Here is a 19,874-nt window from a genome sequence, read left to right as displayed (position 1 = left end):
CTAGCATCTCCTTGAAGATTTTCTAGAAGCTGTCTCTAGTTGAAGGCCACATCTTGCCTTCTTGGGCAACTACTTCTATGTTTAGAAACACTGACATAACAATATTTCTCTCTCTTTTTCAGGTTTGCCAGTCCTGCAGTTTCAAGAGGACAAGATGGGCAGAGATGCCTTATAATGGCTTTTCCCAACTCAGAAGTATAAGCAAAGGTTCTATATAAGCAAAGACCATTGCTCAGAGAAGTTGTGGATGCCCCATCCCTGGAACTGTTCAAGGCCAAGTTGGATGAGGCTCTGAGAAACCTGATCCAGGAGAAGGTGTCCCTGCCCATGGCAGAGGGGTTGGAATTGGACGATCTTTAAGATGCCTTCGAACTCAAATCATTCTGTGATTTTATGATTCTATGAATCTGCTTTTTTTACATTAAAACAAGACTTTTCCCCATTCCCTCTCCCATTGCTCACCAGGGGTTTTTTGTCCATTTTTACTATATCCCACACTCAGACTAAGTATCAAACTACGAGGCTTATTTCAGATCAACACACAGGACTTAGTGAAAAAAGAAAACAAAAACCAAACACCAAAAACAACCTCCTTGCATTTTAACCAATTGAAGAAATAAAGTCATCATTAAAAGACCTGGGACAGAAAAATTTAAAAATATTTTTCTGTAGCATTCATGTAACTTGGGGATTTCAGTACCACAGAACAACAGACAAACACCATGACTCAAAGGGCTGGAGCCTTTTTCCACCACTGAAAGCAAACCTCACTGGGAGAGGTGCTGCTCCAAGTGGCTGGTTTTAAACCTTCAAACATATTATATAATACAAAGTCCAGGTCCAGACCCATGCAGGAAAGAAAAGAAACCAAAACATTACGTTCAAATGGTACCTTTCAACTCTAAAGAACCCAAGCCATGAATCATTTTATCCACCGCAGAATGCCATCACCTCAAAGCTGAAATGCAGCAGCTGTTTATTACCCTGCAAGAACATTAAGATGGGTGCTCTTCTGAAGCCAACACTGCGAACAAAACTGAGTGGACAAATATAATAACCTGGAACATACAGGCTTATCCTCCCTACCTTTATAATGAATACCAGAGGAACTTTAGGAACCACAAGCAGCTGATGCTTCCAGACACCCAGTGCTAACAATGCTTTCCACAGCACTTAAGCGATCCTTGGAAGCCAAAAGCATTGACCTGGACATGCTTTGCTTTGCTTGGTTGACAGTGAGGCCAAGAGCTGGCTATCACACGTTGACCACAATTCTGTGTCATATCCAAAGTCACTTCTGTCACACTTAGATCCACAATTAGTGCCAGAAACACAGTAATCACGATGGTTTGAGTTGTCCAAAGATGCAGAAATTTGTCTCATTGCTTGTGGCAGCTAACTGTAGTTGTGTACCTGCCCTGACAGTTGACTGCTAATTAATAAATTGTGATCACGCTCTCTCAAACATGGCTCGCTCGGACCCTGACTCACAGGATCTCGGGGAGATGCTACATGTCTCTTGGAAGTGGCTTATCAAAATTGGAACTGTTTGCTATCCAAATATACTGAAGTTTTCACTCAAAATTCAAAATCTCATTGTTACACCACACTCATCACTGTGGTATCTGAGTACGGCCATTTCCAGCAGAATTCCAGCCCCAGCTGGATTCAATGAAGAGTCACTCGGACGCAGAGTTAACGGGGGCCAGGATCATGCAGCGAGTCTTGCGTGGGCTCGTAAGGAGTTGTGGCAGAAGCTGGACTTCAGCTCCCACAGAATGAGAAAGGGCCTTGTGGTTAAAGGACATTAATTAGGAGATTGCTAGAGCCCCAGGGCCCACTCCAGAGCACTCACACAGATGTGTGCCACTGTTCCCTGCTGTGCAAAGTGAGTGTGTTTGGCAGGGCTGTGGTGGGGGTTCTGCTGTTACTGCACAGGTCCTCTGAGAGAGGAAGAAATCACACTGATTGCAGTGTGTCCTGGGAGGGGATGTGCCCACTGGCTTTTGTTCATCCCCCAGTGGTGTGAAGTGCGCTACAGAAACAATCTGTTCTACAGCACAGCTCTGCTCATACCTGTGAACTAAAGTAAGGTAAGAACATCGGATCAATGGCCCAAAATGGGGACAAAAAGGAGCCCTGAGGTGAAATGGTTAAAATGTCAACCTAAGTCTCCTGTACTCCTCACCCCGCTGTGGCTCATCCATGCCACACAAGCTGTATCTTTAGCACTCCAGGCCTCTCAGCCTTTCTTTCCTGGGTCACTTGCAGCCCCAGAGAAACAATTCCCATTATGACATATTCCCAGGCAAAATGCTTGGCCATTTACAGACCTGCACATGGTCTGACTGATACAGAGATATTGCAGCACTTCTGAAAACAAGATGTTTTCGCTAAAACACTCTCTGATAATCAAACAAATCAAAGGGCAACCTAGCTGGATCTAAAAAAGCAAAACGTGCAGCTGCCAAAGTACTGCTGTTATCTCTGGCATGGCTGGGTCACTGGGACATTTCACAGAAACAAAAATGTATTTCCTGCGTAGACCAAATTAAAATACCTCTGGGGAAATGTTTCATGTGCTCTAAAGACCTGAAGTTAGAGCTACCCAACTGGCTTGTAAGGAATGAGACTACTTGCCAGGGGTTGATGGAAGGGACCGAGCACCCTCTGCTCTACTCATTACAATTAGGCTCAGCAGCAGCCTCTGACCTTGCAAATATCTGGCAGGAGGGTGCTGTGCCCTCCCAGAGAGAGGGAGCTGCCTCCCCTGGCCAGGAGCGAGCTCTGATAACGTTGGAGGGCACTGCAGGATTCCACCCAGGACCTTCCACAACAGAAGCCACTGTCCTCTCCTGGTCCACACACAAGGTTTGGAGAAGACAGCACAGTCTGTGAAAGGTAACTTGTACCCCTTCTTCTGGGTCTGGCCAAGTTCCATCTGCACCCCTGGCTCTGCTTTACTTCACAGGGAGGAAGACTTTGCTGCCCATGCACAGGTCTCTGGGGACAGATGGAGGCTGTGGGTCACTTGCTACACAGGTAACAAGACTTTGGTTTCCACCTCCTTAATTTACCATTTTGATCTTTCATTTTTTTCTCTCTGTTCTCCCTGTTATTAGTTCATGTGCTTATACTGCAGGATCTGGCTGTTTTTCTTACTGTTCTGGCTGGGACAAGGGAGGCTGATGGCTCCCCCAGGTTGGTGAAACATGATAAAAGCTGAGTGGGGAAGGATGAGAACTCAGTTATTTTGCTCGTAACACGATGTGCCTCTTCTCTGCCCTCCAGTCCTACTGACTCATCAGCTCTATATGTGCTCCCACTAGGTTTTGCAGAGAGCAGCTGCCGCTCCAGAATTTTTTGGATGAAACTGAATAAACTCTTGCTCCAGGGAAAGTTCTTCCAGCTGGAAATCTATGGTGAGTTACAAGTGGCAGCCCTGAATAACATGAAGGCTAGGGAATCACCTAAGTGATCACAGAGTCTGTGATCTGGATGCTGCTGCCATCTATTGATAATTGATAACTCACCCCAAGGAACCTGCAGCACATCCTTTTCACCCTGAGCCAGCCTCTCCCACCTCAATTTGGCCACTTACCCTACAGAGGAGTAAAGCTGGAAACTACAGCCACAGCCTCCCTGTGCAGCTACAGTGCTGGAGAAGGAGAAAGAATGGTCTGAGGAGGAAGGACTGACATTTGGCTTTCATTCTTTCCTCTGCTGAGCCCTTACAAGTGTCTAGCAAGGGAAACAAAGGTGACATTGCAGCTTGGATATATCCTGAACAGCATAATAGCAAAGCAGTATAGGCTGGGTAATACCCAGAAAACACACTTTCAGTGCGGGCTGAGTGAGTGCTGCACCAATTAAAGGACTTTGGAGGGTATTTTTATTTCCTTTTTATTTAACACCACAATGACATCTAAATACAATAGTTCAGATTGGACAAAGGGGTTCCGTTTTCTAGGGAAAACAAAAATCTTCAGAACTAAAATGTAAACCAACAAATATTCACATCACATTGTAAAAAGTATGTGATTTCACCCCAAACCTAATTAATTTCTCTTGAGATCAGTGCACTTTTTTCTGGGTTACGTTTTTGTTTTTTTTTTTTCATTTGATTTGGAGGCAGAACTGAAAAAATCAAGTAGGGAAAGGGTGTGGGCAGAAGGGATAGCATTTCTGAGAGTAACTGATACTGCTGGAAAAAACAGACCAGCCTTCAGGCACAAACTGCTGTTTGTTTCTTCCAGCTCTATCAGTTGGTCTCATAAAAGCCATTCCTCCTTCTTCCAAAATTATTCCACTTATCTCCTGAGCCTATCCCGGCTGCAGACATGCATCCACTGAAACAGCAGTTCTAGAACTGTCCAATATATAGGCATGACAGACAAATCTAGAAATTGCAGTGGCAGCCAGTTAAAACCTATTCATTTGTACAGATTCTTGTGTCTAACCCAAGACTAAAAAATTACTTAATCAGAGGGCAGGTAATTAACAAAATATGATGTTATTAATTCTATCATCATCAAGAGCTGAGTACAGGCAGTCCCTGTCATGTCTCTTACTTGGCTGCCCCATAGGTTTCACAGCACGCAGAGAGAAGAAGGAAAACTGATCAATATGTAAAAGTGCCCACCCAAAGCAGGTCTGTGACCACATCTTTTGTGAACAGCAGATTATCCCAACCTGATGATTTTTAGAAACAGAGGGGCTTAATAGCCCATAACTCTCTTCTAGAGAACGAAATCGGGGAGGGAGAAATGTAGGTGATGCTTCAGAGAAAGTCTCCATAATAGCAGCACTTCAAAGTGGCAATGGCACAAGTCTCTGGATGCAAGGAAACAGGCATTGAAGTGCACATTATGTGTGTGAGCTTGAGTCATGCCAAACTGTCTCATGCACTCCTACACATGCCAGCACAGTGTCACCAGCTCCTTAACAACACATGTCACTGGAGAGCACCCAACCCAGGTGGAGAAGAGCTGCCTGAGGAGGCCTCAACCCCACTCTGCCCCAGGACTTGTCTTGAGCTTCATGTCCCACATATCCTTCCCTTTTTCTGTAGATCCTTATTCTGGCCCTGTTCTGCTGGATGAGAAATTAGCATCTCGCTGTGGCTATGTCCTGTCAGAAGACGTCTGGGGCAATCCCGTCTTCCGCGCGTCAGTGCTCGGCTGCCATGTGGCCAATGAGGTAAGGTCCAGACACGGGCTTGGAAGCAGCTCAGGCAATACATCTTCTCCAAAAATACAAGATTGAGATAGTACATGGTATTCTAACAGCAATATTTTGAGAATACCGAACTCAAGGAACTAGTGTTGGGAGTGTGGTGTAGGAATGAACAGGCAATGGCTCTCTGCTGTGAGGTTTGTTCAGTGTGACTGACATGGGATTTCCTCTCTCCATGGAATGACACTCATCCTAATGCTGCTGAGTATCTGCCAGTTCTCAAGCATATCCTTGTAGCTGCTGATTTGCCAGAGAGTTTCTTGAAAGCCTCTCTGGAAAGAAGTAGGCATCTGCTTGAAAAAGCAATGTTTGCAGTGTGATTCTGGCAGATCATTTCCTGGCTTAATTTGTGTGGTAATGTGCCTGTTAACACATGCCTAGGAACGTAGATCACACATGTCTATTAGACCCAGATCTGCCTCACGTAACTTTAGCCATCTAAAAGATAATGTCTAGTCTAAACTAGTTGTTTACTCTTCCACAATAGTCAATGGAGAGAAGCAGGCATCTCCAGAAGGTGATTCACCCCTTCCAAAAATATGTGTAAAAGTGTAGCCTGGATTTCTAATTTCTAAATGTTAGTTGAGATGAAATGTACCCAAAACCAGAACAAATCAAAGTAGAAACTTCATTGCTTGTCCATGTTTAGTCTGGTTGGTCCTGGAAGCCCCACAGAAAAAATATGGTAAAACTTTATAGGCAGAGGTTAGCTAACAAGAACGGGGCAGTACAGTGTGCTGTGCAATGACCTAGATTTCCAGGCTGGAAATTTCTCTGTAAAGGTTTTGCCTTCTTCTGTAGAAAAATACACATCTATGTCAGATAGAAGGACAGTCCATGGCTTTGTGTGTGGCTCCTGGGGAGCTGAAGAAAAGGAGTTTTTCACTGGACTCAGTCTAGTGTTAAATACTAAACAGCATTTGTAGATTAGATGTGAACTACTTAAATCAAAACAAAAGTTCCAGTACTTTCTTTCCATGTGGAGACACACAAAGAGTCACAAAGAGGAGAAACATGAACCCCACAGTAAGGCAGGTCAGATCTGCCCTTGACCAGCTTCTCCTTTATAGTGTGGCAAGAGCAGTGCTGAGATGGGGTCTGAGGCAAAGGCTGTGAGTGCTGAGACAATGAACCCGGCTCAGTAAAATCCTGCACACAAACCATTTCAGACAGGGTGGTATGCTGTAGGAGCTGTCACTGCAGTTCTCAACCTGTTCTCATCATTATAAAACACTCAGAAACAGAACACTCAGAAACAGAAAACGCTCAGAACATGGTCCCATGCAGCCACTCCTGGAACCTTCCGCACCACCTGCTGAATTGCCACTTTTTCTTCCCAGGCAGATGAGCTGTTTTCACTGACTGTGAACATCAAGGTCTCCTCATTTTCAAGCATGAGGGCAGCTGTCACCTACACCTACCCTATGTACTGCTCCTATGCATCCTGGGCTTCAAGAGAAATTGTGTGCGAAGAGAACTACATGGAGGTAAAAACCTTCCCACTGAAGGCGAGGCTGCATCCAAGCTCCCTGCCAGGCACAGCAACCTCCACAAATTCCTGTCAGAAGTTGATTGTACCCCATGTACCAGGCATAATAGCAACCTGCTGATATTTAGCAGAGTGTGTAACTGTAGATCTGATTAGTAACACATTTACATGCCACAGATATTTTGTGAATTTTGAATTTTATTTGCAGTGAAACTCAGTTAACTGTACAGATTAAATAAGGCAAGCCTCTGCAAGCAAATCAACAGAGAGGCTTAAGGCCAAGCTCTTAAACTTGTGAGAGTCCCTTTAGGTCATAAAGTGCTGCAGCATCTGTGAGAATGTCATCCTCATATCTGAAATACTAAAACCTAGAGTCTGCAGAGCTGCATCTCTGCTGAATCAGAAAACTCACAGGACAAGACTGTGAGACAGGAGCTGCCTCCTGCCAGGTGGTGCAGTGGGGCTGCTCAGCCTCCTGCCAGTGTAGAAACAAGGCAGCGAACAAACCAAATTTCATTGCTTTCTGTGCATTCCTGCAACAGGCAAGAAAAAGAAAGCATACCTCTCCTATTAGAACTCAAGGCTGTGCAGTCACTTCTGAGTGTTGCAACACAATTAAACCATGGTACAGATGTCTTCAGACTGTCCCCTTTCCTTGCCTCACTCTGCAGCACATGTGGGCAAGATTTACACCACAGCACCTACCTTAGGTACTGGGCATCCTTCATTTTAGGTGTTCAGCCTGCTTGGGAAGACAGAACCAGTCCTGTTGATGCCAATAACCTGCTTTCCTACACCTCCAGTGGAGAGACCCAGATGTCCCTGAAGGTCTCCAGAGCTTAATCTAGTTTACAGCTTACCAGATATGAAGCAGGACTTTAGGTTTACCTGGTTATACACAAGATATTCCCACCACTATAAATGCCATGGTTTTAACTTTCTAACTAACTTTAACTTTTTAACTAACTTTAACTAAAATTACTGACATCAAGAACCTCCACAGAAACACTTTAATTACCTCTAGTGAATACAAACTGTTAAATCCTGATAGACACTGCTCCCCTTGTCTGCAATAATACTGAGGATTTGTTTGCTCCCATTGCTCCCAAAGAATCTCCTGTGTCCCCAGGTGTCAGTGAAGACTGATGTCCCAGCAGTTTCAAATGACTACACCGTAGCATGGATGTCAGCACTGCCAGAGGTATGAAGGGGAGCCTTTCCTAACAGCTCCTAGCCTGCCTCTTCTCTCTACTTTTATGAGTCATTCTTGGGGCATTGCTCCATCTCTGACAAGAAAAGGGAGATGACAAATTTGCCATCAAGTACTGAAAACCTCTCAAGTATTTTTAGACCTCTAGACTGCAAAAAGACATTTAGGTGGGAGAACAGTCATATGCTTGTTCCATTAGTGAAAATTGAGTTCAAGACAAACAAAGGTAGGTAGTTCTTCACACAATGGGTAGTGAAACTGTCAAACTCATCACCAAAAGATGTTGTGGCTGCTAAAAGCTTACTTGATCCCACAGATAGTCTGGAAAAGTTGACTGAAGAGAAATCCAATAAGGCATACAAAATACAAAGAAGGTACAGATAGCTCAGGAGTCACTGAAATGAAAAATATTTGAGGCTGGAAAGAATGAGTGGGAAATGATGACAAGAACATCTCTCTTACAAGGAAAAGCTGAGGGAGTTGGGCCTGTTTAGTCTGGGGAAGACTAGGAGAGGATCTTAGCAATGTACACAAGTATCTGAAGGAAGGGTGTCAAGAGAATGGAGCCAGGTTCTCCTCAGTGGTGCCCAGCAGTAGGACAAGAGAGAAGACAGAAACTGATCCACTAGAAGTTCCACCTGTACGTGAGGAAGAATGGAACAGATTGCCCAGAGAAGGTGTGGAGACTCATCTGGAGAAATTCAAAAGCTGCCTGGACACAATCCTGAGTACCACACTCATGGGGACCCTGCTCAAGCAGAGAGGTTGGACTAGATGGTCTCCAGTGGTTCCTTCCAACCACAACCATTCTGTGATTCTGTCAAATATATATGCTTGTCCCACATTTCTCATGTCTTACTTGCTCTCGATGCCCATTTTCCTTTTGACTGTATGGCCATCACAGCAGGGGACTCTGTTCTAGGCCACTTACAGGCATTGCTCTCTTCTTATCTTTGACACAGTATAGCTACACACAATAAGAGGCAGTCTGTCATTTGACCTCTGGACTGTTCCAGCAAACAGCAGACATGGAGATAATCAGGTTCTTAACAGCATGGGTATTTTGTCCACAGTGGATTTGTTCAAGGACATCTGTCTGTGTTTCTTCCAGGGCTGCTAGAAGACAATCTCTAAAGATGCCTTAAAGAGCTCTAGAATTCCTTATCTTTACACTACAGATATATATATCTCAAGGGTATTTCTTGCCTGAGATGAACTAATACTATCATTCCAGTTACTCCCACTACTAATAGGAAAATAGACATTGCAACATCATAGTTTTTTAAGAGACTTTGGGAGACATAGAACTGATGTAGCTCATCTCTCTCTTGCAGACTCAAAATGTTGCATACCAGCAATGGCAACTGATGTTTGTTTCTCCATCAGGGAGAAAGAGAATAACAGTAAGTGATGCAGTAAAACTGGGCTACAGCTTCAATAACACCCTGTCCCGAGTGTACCTGCGAGCGCCCTACCACAGCAATGAGTCTGATGTCAGCGTGGTGAGTTGTTGACCCCAGCCAGACACAAAGCTCTGCTGTTCCCACTGCCTCTCCAGAACATCAGCTCTCTTTTTCTGGGCTCAAACAGGTCAGTGGTGTAACTATGAACATGATCACTTCCACTTCCATGTACAGGCAGCGGTGGCTGCTTTTGCTCATTGACACGACTGCCTCCTGTCCTGTTGGTAAGGATCTCTTCCTTCTTCACTAAAAACAACCACCAAAGGAGGTAGCAGAAAACACAGTCTTCCCATTCTCCCTTAGAGAAGAGGTTTACAAGCTTCCCTCAGAACAACATGAGCTAAGAGTCTGTGGCTTTAGTCACAGGAAAACAGGCCCTGCTGTGACACTACATTACTTGTGTTCCCCGTGCAGTATCACACTTTGTCTCTGGTTTCTGAAATCCCCACATCAGATGCAGAGAGCTGGAAACAAGCAAAACTGCTAGAGAAGAGCCAGGGAACCTCCCCTGGACTAATCCCACAGCCTTGGCTCTTCTTTTTCATACAATTCCATGCAAGGCAGAGAGCTCTGCATCTTTGAAACTCACATCATCCTTTTCTCTGGAGAGGCAGGACTAGCCTGGCTTTTTGCAGAGAAGTGGTGGCTGCACCTGGCTCTCACAGAAGAGCATTAATGTGAACAAGTGATGAGGAAGCAAAAGGTTTTAAGTTGTAGAGACCTTGTAGCCAATATTTCAAGAAGGTCCAAACAGGTTACTCTGTGCCCTCTTCCTTCTGCCAGTAAGCCCTGGGACAACAGAGCAGGTAGCTGGGAGCAGAACTGCCAGTTCTTCTGAATCAATTAATTAATGATTCACCTGAAACTGGTGATTCAGGTCTGCTTCGAGTGCCAGGGTCTCTGTGACAAAATAGCCATCATTTGGCTAATATCCTACAAGGTGTTGCATCAGTGAAAGCTGCAGAGATATCCTGGTGAAATGGAATCAGGAAAAGGCAGAGACAGGACTGAGTGATAGCTCCAATTTCCCTGTCTATCTAACTCCACAGATGGCATCAGCTTCACCGATACTACACTAACATGGACTGTGCCAAGAGTTATCCCCACACTAGTGGTCCAGGAATCCACTTTTCTGTCTAAAAGCATTGTAATGGGAGTGGGTGATCAAGTCATAGTGAATCCAGCAGAGATGAACTTCTTACTGGAGTACAACGAGACACACATCAGAATAACCATCCCAATTGGAGCAGAGGGAGGCAAGCTAGAGGTTAGTACAAACCAGTCACACACAAATACATTTGAGAGTCTGTACTACAGATGTTTCCAAATCATGGTAATTTCAAGTACTAATTGATTGCTGCTTAAAATTTGTAGATGCAATATTTGAAGAACTGTGTGTTTCTTCTCTGTGTTTTGAAAGCACTTACTCAGAAACTAGGAATTTATAATGACAAAACATGGTAGAAGCAAGAGGCTGACACTGGAATAAATTGTCTTTGTTGTTCAATAATGAAACTAGTCCTGGTAAACTTCTGGCCTGGCTCAGTGAGTAATTTCCCTGACAATTTCCAAGACAGCATGATTTAGCAAGGGACAGGTTCTCTTCATGTTTTCAGGGTGCAGCCACCTGTTTTGAACACAGTTTATTCCTTATCAAGATATAATTTACAGATACAGAAGCAATGCCAAAAGGAATGTTCAGTAGAAAAGAATAGTTTGGGTTGGAAGGCACCTTTAAAGACAATATCCTCCAGACTCCTCTGCCATGGGCAGAAACATCTTTCACTAGATCAGGTTGCTCCAAAGTCCATCCAACTTTCAACACCTAGAAAGGAGCTGGCAATATTCCTGCAAGATGACAATGGTGTGAATTTGGCTTATCCCCTTCAGGAGATCCCTATTTGTGTAACAGACAGAAAAAGAAACGTGTCTGGTAATCCAGGGATGATAAAAAAAAAAAAAAAAAAAAAAAGTGGTGACGCGCTAAACTTAATGAGGACACCCCTGAAAACCTGATACTTCCTTACTAAGGATCTTTGCAGTATCTGAGCCACACCTGGACCAGACAAATGGACCAAGCTACCAAAAAAACAAGCAAAATCCACTAGCAAAATCCGTTCCAAGCTGTACTAGAATACCATCTGCTCTTCCTAGCTTAAGAATTTAAACTAAATTCAGTTATCTCTTTATTAAGCTACTGAGAATTAAGACTTAACCACACATTTTACCTCCTAGAGCTCCATATCTGGCGGTGTATATGGAGTCATTTACTGCATTGACCTGTTTCTGGAGCACACGTGGACGGATGCAGGTTGGCAAACAACGAAGTATACAGTCATCAAATCCATCACCACACCTTTCATGCCACAAATACCAACTGTTATCAACAGTAAGTCATTCCTCTCATTGACTCTTACCAATCTTTTGTTGTGCTGTACATTGCTCCACCTGGCCTGTGCTACAAATCTACATTCACCAGAATATTCTCAACTCCCACTTAAAGTTTTTTAGGAAAAGTCAACACTCAAGTATTATATTCAAATGAACAAACAAAAAACCCCAACAAAAACCTTTTAGCCTTAACTTATAAGTTGATGATAAAAATGTAAACATTCCTTTCATGTTAATACCTGGATTTTTCCTGTGAGCACTGGAATAAAGATGTTGTGATGTGCAGTTATCACACTGGGAAGAAGAGGACAGCATTCATCCGTGGTATTTTCTCCCCCAAACTGCCTGCATCTGATACCTTGGGAATATACTGAAATCATTGTGCCACCCAGTGCTGTAGTCATGGTTTTTAAATTTTAATTCCCAGAGCATTAAGGCACTAAACATACTTGGAGTTGTCTGGATAATTGATATAGAAAGAAAAAGGAGCCTCTTACCATACATTATGATAAATTTTTCAAATTTTATGTGGCTGAACGAGATTCTAGATTTCTTCAAATGTATTGCACATCATAATGCACCTCTAGAAAGTCACTGAACCCACTTTCTATAAAGTTCTATATATTTGTTGTTAATCCTCTGCAGCTTGAAGCAATTCTCATGTACTCAGAGTATTTCAGATCTGACTAGAACACAAACACTCATTAATCAGAGCCATTAAAGAGATGGCTGTTGGCTAAGTTTCCTGGAATTTGAATGGGAGGCCACCCCAACCGTCTTGGTTATTTGATCCACATCAGCAGTAATTTGATGTTCTCTCCCTGCAGATACCATGCCAGAAGAACGGCTATTTAATGTTGCATTTGGACACTTTCTTCCCGATGTCTCTCTGGTGGCAATCACAGTAGGAAATATGCCATTTTCCCTGAGGGAAGCACAGCACCACAGCTTCAAGATTTATGAAACTCCCTTTTCTAATGGAACAAAAGCATTTATCCTGGAAGTCTCTTTTGATGATCCACATGTTCTGAAAGAGGTAGGATACACGCAGTTCACTTCAGCAGCAGAGTGGAGGAGGTGGGACAGTCCCTCCTGGGGATATGGTCCAGCTTTTATTAACCAACAACAGTTCCTTGATCACAGAGGTGTCAACGAGTCTGGGATAATCTGAGTTAAGATTAGAAGCTTTTATGTCCCCACCTTGATCTCCACAGATCTCTAGGAGATCAGTATCAAGTATAATTAGATGGAATGGAATGTTACCTCCTCTAGTGCCTGTCAGCATGGCTAATGCCCAAGTGCACACCCGACAGGAAGAGGTTTGTCAAGTCTGTATTAGACACTGCCTTCTAAAACAGGAGTGTCTTGGAAAAATAAATAAATTGCAATGCTGGCAAACAAAAATCCAGTAACTCCTGAGCCCACTGTTCGACTGCTGGCACAGGCCATGCCCCGTGCGAGCATGCTACGGGCAGGCTCAGGGTACTCTAAATGTAATTTACTTAAGCTTCAGACAGTTTGTAATCAAAATATTTGTAAAGGCTATATATTCACAGAGGGATTTGAGCCTCTCATTTCAGTGGAAGGATGCATAACTGCAAGTCCTCTACCACTCTTTCAACCAAACCATGCTGAGCTGTGGTGCTGTTACAAGAAACAACATTGTGAATGCACAGGATTTGTGCAAATAGTTTTCAGGCTGCAGTCAAACCACAGTCAAATTGCATTAAGGATCAAAGCAAGAAAAAAAAATCCAGAAGTATTTCTTTCAGGTTGAACACCAGGTTTTACTTTGTAAACATTTTCAGTGAAGGAGAAGAGGATATTGAGAGGGATCTCTCACAGCATCTCCTCACACCTTCTATTCAACCGATTACTTACTCTCCTTGGTTTAGCCCACATTCTCAGTAAAGAGGAACAAGGATTTGGACCTGGATCCCCCTCTGTGATCCCACCATTGGGCTACAGAGGAACCATCACTGCGTTCATTTCTGTCTTCATTTTCTGAAAAGGCACAACATTCTCCACATTTATGTTTGGCTGAAAGAGCTGTTGAATCCAGGCCAGATTTCTGAATAGCTTTAGGCCAGCTAAAGCGATGCTTTTGGAGTCTGAGCTATTTGCAGGGCAGGGGAGGGTGTTGGAATAATTATTTAGTGTTTTTCAGAATATACATGCCTGCCTATTGTGAAAGCTGCTGCAGCCCTACACTTCTCTCTCTTTCAGTATGTGAATAGAAATGAAACAAAATACACCCTCCTGGTCAACTACACCCTTAGCGTGGGTCTGGAGATGACACTCTACCATCATTCAGCAGAGGTGGAGTGTGTGCTTGCTGATATTGGTAAGTTTTCCCCTGACATCAACTGGTTTGTTTGCATCAACAGCATGGCTGTCATTGAATTCAGTGAGAGCATCAGAGTGAGGGTGAGAGCTTTGGGGAAAACCCCACCCCTCAATAGCTCATTGTTGGTAACAGCCAAGTTGCTGCTCCACTGATGGCAGCTCTTCTGCATACTGGCAAGACAGTCTGCCCTCGAGACACTGAGAGCAATAAAACAAGTGTGTAGAAGTTGGCTTGCAAACTTAGTGAACAAGATGCCTCAGAACATGAACATACATCTACTGGCAAAACTTTCAGACATTGCTACAAGTTTTAGTTTGTCCTCAAATACAATTCTGCCTCCACATCCAGGACAGAACTTAACTAACTCAAAAAAATTGCTGTAATCTCCAGAGACAGCATTTCTGGAAGGAGAAATCATCCACTAAGAACTGTACTTAGCAGGTTACTGAAACAGCTGGGAGGTCTGTTTGATATTTTCTTAAACTTATTAGATTTTTGCATGCCACAAAGATGACAGTCTCCTCACTGTCCTATTTTATCTTTGAAACAGATCCTGCTTCAAAGAAGGCTGATCAAAAAATGTATTTACATACATAGCTCAGCTTGCCTTAGTGAAACAGGGAATAGTCCTGGAAGCAAGCTGGCTGAAGCAGGACATCCCATCCCACCAGATGTGCACTGGTACACCCACTACAACCCAGCCAAGCCCTGCAGGCAATGCCAGCATGCACACAACAGGCTGCTGGGGCTTCTTACCTGTGACAGAAATCCCTGCCTGGGCCAAACCTCACCACTCAAACCTTCCTTCATTCTTACTCTTCATCCCACCTTCTTCCCACAGAAGTACCAGAAGCAGTTGGTTCCTGTGATGAAGAAAACCTGTATCTAACCCTGCCCACTTTTGGCTTGCACCACTACTGGGACCTGTACCTTGGTAACAAGCTCCTGAATCGGCACCTTGCCCTCACCAATGGGTACCTTGCAGCTACCAACTCCACACACCTAATCTTGCAAATACCTCTGTTTGCTGGGGGACTCATCTACCAGGTACAGGAGCTGTTCAGCAATGCCTTTTTATAGCACATAGGACTGTTTGCTCTCACAGAGTCCTACTGTCACAGTCTGCCATGCTGTTACACATATTGGAAAACCTCCAGAGGGAAGGACTCTGAGCCACAGCAAGTAGAGTAAGAGGCATCAGGCCTGGACCCTTCTGGTATTATGCAATCTATGGTCCCCACTTGTCTCTAAAAGATATGCACCAAGTCTTCAAAAACAAACTCCTCAGTGTTTTTAGTAAGATGAGGCAAAATGTCCCATCTGCTCTGAGCCAGAAACAATATTTCAATACAGCTTTTATGAAAGAAGCTCTTTTATAGGAACTTTTTGTAGAAATGTTAAGACATGGCAGGGGAAAATTGATGCTCTAATAATTTGAATTATTCTACAATAATCAGCCCAGATTTATCTCCATGACAGTGACTGATAAATTCATACAAGAAAACTTGTACTTCTGTGCCTAAGCAGCTTCAGGCTCAAGTCTTCACACTGACTTAACTCTTGTGACTTGTTAGAATTCGAGTGACACAAGCTAAGGAGCAGAACTTTGCACATGTGGATGATGTACTATAACAAGAGAGCTCTTCCATCTCCTCCTCTGCAGGAAGTGTCCTTTCAGAAAATTAAAGCAAGGTTTGATGTTGCCCTAAGGAAGGTGAGAACTATGGAGACCTTACAGATGTTCTCCATTAGCTGCAGCTTTAATACTTCAGCATTTATAAGTAAGTTATGCAACTGATCAATCAATAAAAAATATGTGTGATTCTTTCTTGAGCTCATAACCAACTCTCTGACTTTCTCAGTATGCCACCCAGATGGTACCATAATGGTATCTGCCCAAATGAAGACAGTTCCTGCCATTGACATGAGTAAAACCAAGCTAAGGGACAGCTCCTGCAAACCTAGAGAGTATAATGAAGCTCATGCCTTCTTCAAGTTCCATGTCACTACCTGTGGCACTTCAGTAAGGGTAAGTCCATGGCCAGAGCAGAAACACCTGCTGGAAGTCTCTGCCTCTTCTGCATTTTGTCTTTTGATCCCCTGCTCCAGCTCCTGAGAAGAGTCAATTTATAATGAGCCTCCCATATGCACAGTTTGAAGGTGACCACATTATTTATGAGAATGAAATCTCTTATGAGAAGGAGACTCTTCCAGGACAGAGCATACCAACAATCACAAGAGATCCAGACTACAGGTAGGAGCAGCTGCTCACTGACACTGCCCACTTTTGTACAGCTGCTGGATGTACAAAAATAGATGTAAACACAAAAATTGCTGTTTCTTCTATTCTAGACTAACAATCTTGTGCTACTACCAAGCAAAAGAGACCCTGGTGCTCGGTGCCTTCTCCAGTGAACCGGCCACATCCCCTCCCTTTGGCTCCGGGACGATGATTCCACATTCTTCCATCTCCTCCTCTGCAGGTGTGCAATTCCCTTCCATTTTTAAACCTCTCTGACTCTTTCAGTCCTAAGTTCCCTTGTTAAGACAGGCCTTACTTTCAACTAAAGAGCCGCTCTAACATTTCTTTCTCTGCAGCTTACAGAAGGGTAAGACAAGCTCTGAATGTAGTTTCAAGAGTGTCCAAAGGTAAATCTTCTCCCATGGAAGCAGAGAATCTCCAAGTATGTTTTAGTTCAAATAATATAAAATAACAACCAACTCCCCTGTCATTTTCTTGAGATGAATCCTTCATGGAGTTCTATGGGCCCAGCACGGCAATACTCAAACAACCCATGGAGCCAGTGTTTCTTGAGGTAGAACTGAAAGACAAGAGCCCCAAAGTGGAGTTATATCTGGAAAACTGCTGGGTAGCCAGATCTCCAGACTTCAACTACACCCCAAGATGGAACATCACTGTGGATGGGCAAGTGGTATTAAATGTCCAATGAATTCATCAGCAATGTCCTAATTTCTGCTTAGATCTGATGATCTTTCCTCTCAAATAGGTGTGAAATTAATGGCAGTGAGTTTTCTGCAGAGTTCTGCCCAGTACCTGTGAGCCCCAGGGTGAGACACCCCTCTCACTTCAAAAGGCTGGCAGTAAGGACCCTGGCACAGCACCTGGAGCAGGTAGGATCGAGTGAAAGGCTCACCTCCCACTCATGGACCCTATCCTGGAAGTCTGGATGATGCTCTTAGTCCTGTGGTTTAGTTGGAGGTAGTCCTGCAAGGAGCAGGAAGTTGGACTTGAAGATCCATATGGGTCCCCTCTATCCTGAGTTATTCTACAACTCTCCTTTGAGAAATAGACTTAGGCAGCTCACAGACTTAAACTCTAGCCAGCATTCAACTCAACCACCCTGACTGGTGTGCAGCTTTAATTCAGTTCTCTTCTTAAATCTCCTCTGCCACCTAGCTGACTTGAGAACGGACTGGCTGGAGTAAATAAAAGAATTTGGTATGTAAATATGATTTTTATATGGTGGTTCTGGCTTTGTGTAGGATCAGATTTATATCACTTCAGCTCAAAATGTCTAGAGCAGAAAAATCAGCTTTTATATCCCAATATGCACATGAAGTTCATCTCTGCTGTCTCCCATCTGTCCTAGCCAGTCATCCATGTCCTCAGGTGTCAGCCCAAGGGGCAGTGAAGCAGAGGCATATGGGTTTGGTCCTATAGTTTGAGATCCTGTTCTCTTCTAAGGACTAAGGAGAGCAAAATAAAACCCAGGAGAGTCAGCTGGGGGTACTTTGCTCTTTGTGCACCCAGCTGAGTGAACTGCCTGTCCTGACGTACTGACAGCAGCCGTGGTGTGTTCACCCTGCCTGGGCAGCTCAATAACTGCATCATTATTTACTCAGCCTTTCATAGCCCCCTCAACTCTTGAACTTGCTAGAAATGAACATGATGCAGTTCTGGCTTGTGCTGCTTCCTAAGTGTGCAGCTGCAGCAGGCACCAGATTGAGTTTCTGTCTAGCTTTGATACACTGCAGCATGTGCAGTTTTAACATCTCCTGTCTCGGCCTCTCAGTTACCAAACTGCCTGAGGACTTCCTTGACACCAACTTTAAATTTCAAGGCAGGTTCAGCTAGAAGGTACCACATGGAACCTTCATGTTCAGAGAAGCCTAAGTCTAAATCACATGTAGTTTCTGCAAAAGGCAAAGACAAAACAATGTTCTGCAAAGCGGGATTTGGTATGGATCAAGTGGCACTTTTTCTTCTTCTCAGGTGTATGTGCACTGCTTGGTGGCAGCATGCTCTCCTACCAACACACAGCCTGGTAGCACCTGCAGAGGACAGTGCAGCTCAAGCAGGGAGATGAAGGGTAGGTTGTGGAGGAGAAAAAGAACCATTGCAATGCAAGCCTGACCCGATGTTTCTCAGAGATTTAGGAGCTCTGACATCTGAAATGCCTTGAGCATGGACTGTGAACACTGATGTCACCCTTAGTGCAGCATGTATGTATTCTTTAAAAACTACACAAACACACTGTGTATCGTTCTCAGGCTCTCCAGGTCACCCTTCTGACAGTCTCCAGGGCTATGTACTTGCTGGACCAGTATGGATTGTTGCTCCAGATCCAAGATGACACATGTAAACTGGATTTGGTAAGAACGCCAGGCCTCTGTATTCACCCTGAGAGGTCGCCATGCTTTGTGACACAGGTGATGCAGAGTCTGTCCTTGAGGACCTGAAAAATAAAAGTTCTGGGACAAGAAAAGGGAAAGGACATGGTTTGCAGTCCCATGGTCTCAGCTTGAGCACATAAGAGAGGGAAGAAGGAGATCTCCCAGCCAAGCCAAACACAGGTGCCGTGGCTCTGGAGCAGATGCAGGGCATGCTGGAGTTGGGCCATGGCAGGCAGATTTGGAGCCAGGTATTATTTCAACAGGTTTTCAATAGGACTGCCCCCAGTCTGAGAGAAAACAGATCCAAAATTTTAGAAACAAACACTAAGGCTCTAAGGCACACTGCCATATTCCAAATGTTTTTGAATGGTTCAAATCCTCCAAAGAGTAGGGTTTCTCCTATAGCTTCATCCACCCTTGAACAACCAGAGCTGCTGAGCTGTCTGCTCCAGCATCACTCCTCACTTCAGCCTCTGTGTGTGTCTCCAACAGCACCTGAAGGCTCTGCTGTGCTGGCTACTTTCCAAATGGTGCCACTGGACACAGGAGCTACTTCTTCCAGGAACCACCAGAACTATTTGCATGAAGTTTAAATACCAAATGGTGGGACAGCACTGGAAACTTCTTGAGTCTGCTAACAGGATCAGTAAATCTTGCAACCTGTTGCCTTTTTGAAGAGGCTACAGAAGAAAATTTACCAGAAAATGACCCAAAACTTCAAGATAACACTTTGTGTTTCTTCCAGCTGCTCAAATATGGATTTGCAGATCACTAAAATTAGTCCAGCCCTGATTATGCTGCTTCTTGTAATACTTCATAAAGTGACTGCCAATCCTCCCATCTGAATACAAAGTGCAAATCTGAAGTCAAATAAAAATACACCAGAGCAATGTAAGCACAGAACATCTCCTTGCTAATGTGCAACAGCAACCATCTGCTGTACCAAGACTGGCTTCAAAGAGCCAAGCAATTGCTGCCAGTGCCCCTCCCGCATGAAACACTAGGGCACACACTTCTTCCCACTAACACAGTTTTGTCTATGTCATTACATCAACCTGACATTCTTGGAAACTTGTTAGCTCCTCATTTTCCTCTCACCTGCCT

General features: G+C 44.0%; 1 protein-coding gene across 6 annotated transcripts; it reads left to right on the top strand.

Annotated features, from left to right (window-relative positions):
* The first annotated feature begins 2,551 nt into the window (after positions 1-2,551).
* On the top strand, positions 2,552-19,724 carry LOC131578256 (uncharacterized). 6 transcript variants are annotated; one of them, XM_058836826.1, is made up of 24 exons: positions 2,552-2,871; positions 2,972-3,042; positions 3,143-3,201; positions 3,330-3,422; positions 5,072-5,199; positions 6,576-6,722; positions 7,854-7,925; positions 9,269-9,436; positions 9,525-9,621; positions 10,447-10,664; positions 11,633-11,786; positions 12,616-12,824; positions 14,015-14,132; positions 14,977-15,182; positions 15,799-15,916; positions 15,998-16,164; positions 16,289-16,389; positions 16,488-16,618; positions 16,734-16,784; positions 16,878-17,061; positions 17,144-17,267; positions 18,370-18,466; positions 18,648-18,749; positions 19,263-19,724. In XM_058836826.1, exons 1-23 carry the CDS (start codon positions 2,578-2,580, stop codon positions 18,728-18,730), a joined length of 3,090 nt encoding a protein of 1,029 aa, XP_058692809.1. In that variant the 5' UTR covers positions 2,552-2,577; the 3' UTR covers positions 18,731-18,749; positions 19,263-19,724. The 6 variants fall into 6 exon arrangements, with proteins under 6 accessions (XP_058692809.1, XP_058692812.1, XP_058692810.1 ...); XM_058836829.1 differs by having other exon boundaries at positions 2,555-2,871; positions 3,123-3,201; positions 19,263-19,700; XM_058836827.1 differs by having other exon boundaries at positions 2,555-2,901; positions 3,123-3,201; positions 19,263-19,700.
* The last annotated feature ends 150 nt before the right edge of the window (positions 19,725-19,874 follow it).

This window comes from Poecile atricapillus, chromosome 3, assembly GCF_030490865.1.
Source record: "Poecile atricapillus isolate bPoeAtr1 chromosome 3, bPoeAtr1.hap1, whole genome shotgun sequence".
Classification (NCBI taxonomy): Eukaryota; Metazoa; Chordata; class Aves; order Passeriformes; family Paridae; genus Poecile; species Poecile atricapillus.
The sequence above is the reverse complement of the archived record's forward strand: the minus strand, read 5'-3'. Positions and strand labels throughout refer to the sequence as shown.